The sequence below is a fragment of the Brassica napus genome, chromosome C3, assembly GCF_020379485.1.
Source record: "Brassica napus cultivar Da-Ae chromosome C3, Da-Ae, whole genome shotgun sequence".
Taxonomy (NCBI): Eukaryota; Viridiplantae; Streptophyta; class Magnoliopsida; order Brassicales; family Brassicaceae; genus Brassica; species Brassica napus.
The window spans coordinates 72,633,676-72,640,707 of NC_063446.1; the positions used below are offsets into that span (position 1 = coordinate 72,633,676).

A 7,032-nucleotide genomic window follows, 5' to 3' on the forward strand; every position below is an offset into this window, starting at 1 on the left:
ATATACATAACCTTGATATTTTGCGCGACGTCGTTAATATCCCTAACCACGGCGACGTCGTTTCGTAGTAAATCTAGCGACGTCGTTTTTGTAATGATAACTAACCGTATAGACGTCGTTTTGGAAAATTTTCAAATCTTCGTTTCTCGCGCCGCCATTGAAATCGGCGAGAGGTGGTGACGATCGTTTGTAATTCGTCATTCTTCCTCACTCTCCGCGACGCGTTCTCCTCCCTCTCTCGAAATCGCAGGTAAGTTTCTTCAATTTCCTTCTAAGTTTTTCAAATTAGTAAACCTATTCGTGTTCGTTCTCGTAGAAACTTTGCGGATTGCACTCGGCATCGATGTAGGAACCCTAATTTTGGGATCTGTGTTCACATCCTTCTCAATCAGCGCCGTAATCTGTAATTCGCGATGCTTTTTGCAGATCTCTGGAGTCCTTCCCTGAAAATAACTCTTATCTCGTCTTCATCGGTAGAGATTATCACAAGTGATCGTAAGTTTTGTACCTTTCCGATTACTTTTGACAGATTTGATTGCTTATTTCCAGTAACCTGTTGTGAAAATTCGTATATGCATTTTAACAATTTGCCGGTAGTTAGAATGAATGTTGGTTAATCAAAATCTGTGTTGCTAGCACTCTTTGATTGGTGATCTCAAGTTTAGTTCTTAATCCATAGCTTGACTTTGCCTTCTGACTGTTGGTGTGCATATATTGAGCTCTACATCAAGATAATGGAAATTTTTATTAGAGCATGATTCTTCCTCTAGTTTGAGATGAGTTTAATTTGCAGGTGCGTAGCGGCTTGATATACTTTATATTAGAGGTTGACAAAAGGTACAAGTTCGTGTTTGTATTTAAACAGCTTTTCTGCAGTTAGAATGAATGTTTGTAAATCAAAATCTGTGCTCTTAGTACTCTTTGAGTGGTGAATGTTTGTAAATCAAAATCTGTGCTCTTAGTACTCTTTGTGTTTAGTTCTTAATCCATAGTTTTCTAAAACGCTTGTCTTTGCCTTCTCGGGGTGTAGAGATATTGAACATGATTCTTCATCTAGTTTGATAAAATTGTAATTTGCAGGTGCGTAGCAGCTTGAGATACTTATATTAGAAGTTGAAATGAGGTGCAACGCCTGCTGGAGGGAATTGGAAGGCCGTGCCATTTCCACCACTTGTGGTCACTTATTATGTATCCATTTTATACTTGTGTTTTGTACTCTGTCCACGTTCTTTAGCCTCTTCTTGACGAATAAGATAATTGTGAGCTTGATACGATGACCTTAACCTCATGAGAAGGTACTGAAGATGCCAACAAGATTCTCAGTAATGATGGTGCATGCCCCATTTGTGAACAAGTTCTCTCCAAGAGGTAAAAAACTTCCCCAAGCAACTTTCCTATCTTTAGTTTAGCCGTAGTTGCTTGACACTTTATCTTTGTTTTCCATCTTAGTCTAATGAAACCTGTGGATATCAATCCAAATGAAGAATGGATAAATGTAAGTGGTTGAGCTGAAGTACACACAAAGATACCTTTCCAGCTTTGTTGTATTCCCATATTGCATCTCCTCATTCCGTACCTTTGTTATCAGATGGCGATGGCTGGAATTTCTCCACAAATACGTATCCTTTTGTACACTCTTGGTATCAGTTGCAATTATGTTCTTGAACACTGTCCCTTTTTGTTTGAAATCTAAATTCAAATGCTATAACGTTTCTTTTCCAATCACCTGACATTGTCTTTTATAGTTGTTGGTAAAACAACAGTTTAAGGTTCAAGAACTTCCTTCTGTTTTCCTTAACTGAATCTAGTGATGAAGAGTGCATACCGAAGTGTAATGTTTTACATTTCGCAAAGGGACTTAGAGATGCAGTGCAAAATGAATAGAGTTGTTGCGCAGTGCCGTCAGAAATGGGAGGGTATGCAAGCAAAGTTCAGCGAGAAAATGGAGCAGGTGCATACAGCGTACCAGAAGATGGGCAAGAGGTGTCAGATGATGGAGCAAGAGGTAGCAAACTTGACCAAGGATAAACAAGAGCTCCAAGAGAAGTTCTCAGAGAAATCAAGGTCAGTAAAATTGAACATACGTTTTGTTTCCCTGGTTCTGTTCCTAATAGTAAACGCAGCTCTAGTAACGAACTACATTTATTTTGTTTAAACACCAGACAGAAGAGGAAGCTTGATGAGATGTATGACCAGCTAAGAAGTGAATATGAGTCAGTCAAACGCACAGCCATACAGCCAGCAAATAACTTCTATCCACGACACCAGGAGCCTGACTTTTTCTCAAACCCACGACTTAATATGATGGAGAACAGAGAGGCCACTCGCAAAGGTTAATTAACAACACCACTTTTTGTGTGCCTTGAGCTTAGTGCTTTCATGATTTTAAGCCTATTCTTGAGCTTTAGTGCTTATGATTCCAAGTCTATTTTTGGTTAACATCTCCAAATCGAGTTGACTTATTTGGTGCAGACCGGTCGTTTTACTCTCCTGGAACACCAGGACCTAGAGATGAGATATGGCCAGCAAGACCGAACAGTTCAAACTCGGGTCCATTCGACATCACTAACGACTCACCCGCAGTTCCAGCTGACCTTGGAAACAGAAGAGCTGGAGGAGGTAATCCTGTATTTGGTGGTGTCGGTGGCAGTTCTAATCCCCAGTCTACTCTACGAAACCTTATTCTCTCCCCTATTAAACGCTCTCAGCTCTCTCGTTCCCGCCCTCAACTGTTCACGTAAGCAAAATCTAACCTTATAAATTGAGCAAATTCACATCAGATTCTTGGGTTGTAAGAAGAAACGATTGTTGTCTGCTTCTCTTCTCAGGTTATGACTTATACCTTAAGGGACAAGCTCAAGTGCTCTGAACCTGCCTTGGTGGAAGTGGGAGGCATAAGTTGTCACGACCAAGATGTGACTCTTCTTTTTTATAATCTTACTGTCTTAGTAAGTAAAATCTGAGAGAGTGTTGGATCTGAGAAAAAGAAAAACTCTCGTCTAATAAATAATACTGATGAATCATGCTTTAGTAGAATCAATGTAGTGAAACTACCTACGAGGATGTAAGATACAGAGCAAACATAAAAAGACATTTTGTAAAAACAAAGAAACAGTTATAGGTAAGAACAACACCTGTGGCAAAGAATGTATTGTTCATTATAGGCTCAGGTTCTCTTCTTTGGTTCAAATACGTATTTGATCAGTGCCTCTGTAATGGGTAGCATCTCTGGGAACTCCTTGCTTAGTTTAGACCCATCCATTTCATTGTAGCTTCGAGGGGCAACAATGACCTTTGCTTGTTCTTCAACTGTGAAGTTGGACCATTTAAAACCTGGCTCGATGTGACTCTTGTACATCTCCAATATCTCGTTGTGACCCTTATGTTTCTCTAGAAGCTTTCCCAGTATGGTCATGCTGTTCGGGATGTTCACTACTTTGTTGTAATGCGAGATCTTCGTGCTGTGATGAAGTTTCTCTGGTTGTAGGGATGTTAAAACGGGCTTACCGGCCCATTTACGTCCAAGCCCGTATACGTCCAAACCCGTTTAATAGATGTCCATTTAAAGCCCGTTTAAATCAGACCCATTTAGAACCCATTTATGTGAAGCCCATTTAACACTAAATTCGTTTCAAACTCGTTTCAAGCCCGTTTACTTAAAAAAAAATGAACATGATCTATTTATATCATAGCATTTCTTTTCGATGAAACCTGTTAAATACCTGTCAAATAAAATATGAATCCAGAACCTTACATTGTTTTGCTTCAACTAAAAATTCAAAGTTTACAAATCACAGTCACAACATAATTGAAAAATAAAGTTCACACTTCACACTAAGTGTCCATAAGTTACTCTTTTCCTTCTTGAACGTCTACCAGGATCTGTCCATGTTCAAAACATAACATATTATATATTTTCATCAAAAAAATTATAAACTGATGTAAAACAGAACCAGAAAACTATGTACTTTTGTTCCAGCAAACATATCAATCTTTTGATGCTGAAGACTCCACTCCATAATTACTTGCTTTCTTTCCAACATCTTCATTTTCATCAAAGAGATCTTCAATGGCACCTACAAAGTATAATATGAATTAGTTATAAGAAAAATATAGTCATAAAATAAAACGGTCTTCACAATGAATGCACTTAGCCCTTTCTTTTCCATCCTCTTCTACCCCCACTAGTACAAAATCTTTCCAAACAAGTGAGGTTTTTCGACGCTTACGTTGAGGTTTCGCTGCTTGTGTTGATGCAGTGGCTTGTGGTTCACACTGAACTTCTGCTTCTGCTTCTGTTTCTGTTTCTGCCATTTCTTCATCTATATCAAATTCAGCATCTTCATCATTCATGTCCATGTATTCACGTTGAGCTTCAAGAAGCGCCATTGTGTGCACAGTATCATAGTCCATCTCTGCAAAAAAAGAAAGAAACATATTTAATTATTAGTGGCTGCAAGGGACTATCAAAATTTGAGAGAAGATGGTAAGTTGGCAACCATTCAAAAACAGGAACAAATAAAGCATAGCGTATGGATACAAAGTAAAAAAACTTCACTAGTCTTGGATTAACGAAAGTATATGTCTACAATACGAGTCTTCTGTCCAAATACATCTTTATAGTATTTGTCTACACAATGACTCTTTAGCTAACGAAAAACTTGACAAAACCCATAGAAGCTAACTCACACGGTCACAGCGAAGAAGATGTTCATACAAAACATAGTTAATCATGTTGGTTATCGGTTATGTTCTTGTTTCCATACACATATTGTAGTCAAATGATCACTCAGTGAAAAAAAAGAATCACATACCACTTTTAATCTCAGCTTTGGTTGCAATTTTTGAGACTCCTTTGCATATGTCCGTGAAACCTGTTCACAAATCAAACCATTTTTAAACAAACCCACAAATTAATTGAAAGAACACTTATGAAATCAGTTTGAAACGAACCTTGATTGTATGATACGAGGAAACACGAGCTGGAGAGAGTGAAGAAGAAGAAGTAGAAGACACGGGAATCTCGGGAATCTCGTGACGAGATGAAAGGAGGCAAGGAGGTGAAGAACAACGACTCTAGAAGACAAATCGAAACCCTAGAAGCTTCATGATTCGAATCAGAAACTCATTTGGAGCAGTTTGATCTTTCGTAAGGAGGCAAAGAGCCAAGGAGGTGAAGAAGGAGGAAGAACGACGACGATAGATTAGGTTGAAGAGAAAAAAAAATTAAATGAACTTAATGGGCTGTCCAGTTATTTTTATCAAAACCCGTTTATTAAATGGACACAAGTGGACAAACCCGACGAAGCCCGTTTAATATTGTTAAGTAAATGGACTTTATATGGACACGAAAATTAAACGGGCTTGGACGTAAATGGGTAGGACAAGCCCATTTTAACATCCCTGTCTGGTTGGTTAGGTATGATGAGATGGGCATCCGCGCTCTCGAGGTACATACATTGTAAAACTCACTCAAAAGCTCCTCAACCTGGTGACAAGAGGAAGAAAAAAACAGAGGAAAGAACAAAGACACTTGTTGGTTTGGAGATGATTATGAATTAGATATGTAATATTACCATGGCTTTGAGTAGAAAGAGCCGGTGAAGTTAGGCTTATCTTCTTCCTTGAAACATATACCCAAAGATGCAACCAGTGGCGAAGTTCATCAATCACTCTTTTTTCTCTCTTTGTCCCTCTATTGTAGACGTGACCAACCTCACCTTTGTGAAGAACATTCTCAAAGGCTTCAGCAACATCTTCGCAGTGCAAGTAATAGCAGGCAATCCATACGATATACCATAAGCCATGACAAGCATCTCAGCACCAGCCTTAGTAGCTGAGTATCCGTGGGTAAAAGCTGAGAAGCTTCATCATCGGTACTCACATGGATAAACCTCCTGATCTGTCCTGTTACTTTGCAGGCTTCTAAACGAATAAATATTGTTTTTGGTGAACTCAAAGCTATTACCATATTTTTTCCCTAAAGATTTCTACTTAGTTAAGTTGCTAAAAAGAATAAGTAAACGTATTTATTTTGCGTTCTTTTTTGTAGTTTATTATATTACTAAATGGCAATTGTTATGTAAATCGTTTATTCAAAAATAAATTTTGATTTTCTTTAATTTATAAGGTTAGTATTGGGATTTAATTAAAATACTTGATTTGTTTGGGAGTCGAGTATGACGCACACATGTGACATGTCCCTTTAAAATAACGTTCGTTATCCAATTCAACAAAGAAACCTGAGAAACATAACGGATCATTCCATGCTGATGTTTAGTGTCACACGTAACGGGATAATTAACTTCATTCCACTTTTTTTTTTTGATAAAAGATTTAACTTCATTCCACTTTGATTAATAAAATTAAATAAACGAAAATACAGTCATGCTTATTCATGAGCATTTTTTTCTAAACCATTGAATAAAATGACTAATTATGTAATTTGCAGAAGATTGATTTACGGAGGATAAAGATCCTAGGACCATTGACATTAGTTGACTTCCACATTTCTCGGCTTAATGATTCTCTATATTAGTCAATGTTTCCCATAAGCAAAAAACATTTCTCACTGTTGAAGAAACAACCCATAAGAAAGTAATGAATCCGATCTTGAAGTTTAAGAAGTATATAATCACCACGGTCTTCTTCTCTTCAATGAACTACGCTTATAACAAATTCAAAGACTATGGAGCCAACAAGATAACCGAAACCATCACCGGTCACAACCCTGAATCAGACTGATCTAACCAAAACCTGTTCTTGTGAGTCACAACTAAAAGTCTTCATTATATCATTGCAAAGTCGTTCAAAATCAGAGCCTGGCCAATAATACTCTACACAAAAACTAAGACGGGAGCCCCCTGGTCTCATGTTGTCTGGATCTGGAGGATGATTGTGGTTAAAAAATGTTGTTTGATGAGTCTACTCTCTACGATGCTGTGCCGTAACTACTGCTGTGTGCTGCTACGGCAACTGCATGCTGAAGATCCAGCTGGACCAAACTGTGATTGTGCTTGCAACAGCTTAGCG

At 38.1% G+C, this 7,032-nt stretch overlaps 1 protein-coding gene and 1 long non-coding RNA gene across 7 annotated transcripts; one reads left to right on the plus strand and one right to left on the minus strand.

Moving 5' to 3' along the window:
• Positions 1 to 134: 134 nt before the first annotated feature.
• LOC106375003 (E3 ubiquitin-protein ligase CCNB1IP1 homolog) lies at positions 135 to 3,107 on the plus strand. Of its 6 annotated transcripts, XM_022698392.2 has the most exons (11): positions 135 to 250; positions 427 to 495; positions 794 to 837; positions 1,081 to 1,188; positions 1,296 to 1,368; positions 1,450 to 1,495; positions 1,589 to 1,619; positions 1,809 to 2,064; positions 2,163 to 2,332; positions 2,473 to 2,737; positions 2,829 to 3,107. In XM_022698392.2, exons 4-11 carry the CDS (start codon positions 1,119 to 1,121, stop codon positions 2,833 to 2,835), a joined length of 918 nt encoding a protein of 305 aa, XP_022554113.1. In that variant the 5' UTR covers positions 135 to 250; positions 427 to 495; positions 794 to 837; positions 1,081 to 1,118; the 3' UTR covers positions 2,836 to 3,107. The 6 variants fall into 6 exon arrangements, with proteins under 6 accessions (XP_022554113.1, XP_013670356.1, XP_022554115.1 ...); XM_013814902.3 differs by lacking the exon at positions 794 to 837; XM_022698394.2 differs by lacking the exon at positions 794 to 837 and having other exon boundaries at positions 2,503 to 2,737.
• A 600-nt stretch (positions 3,108 to 3,707) lies between these two features.
• Positions 3,708 to 5,408, minus strand: LOC106376522. The gene is made up of 5 exons (XR_001275537.3): positions 4,954 to 5,408; positions 4,815 to 4,874; positions 4,230 to 4,415; positions 3,969 to 4,076; positions 3,708 to 3,882 (listed from the first exon to the last, which is right to left on the minus strand). It is a non-coding gene; the product is annotated as an uncharacterized LOC106376522 (long non-coding RNA).
• Positions 5,409 to 7,032: the final 1,624 nt, after the last annotated feature.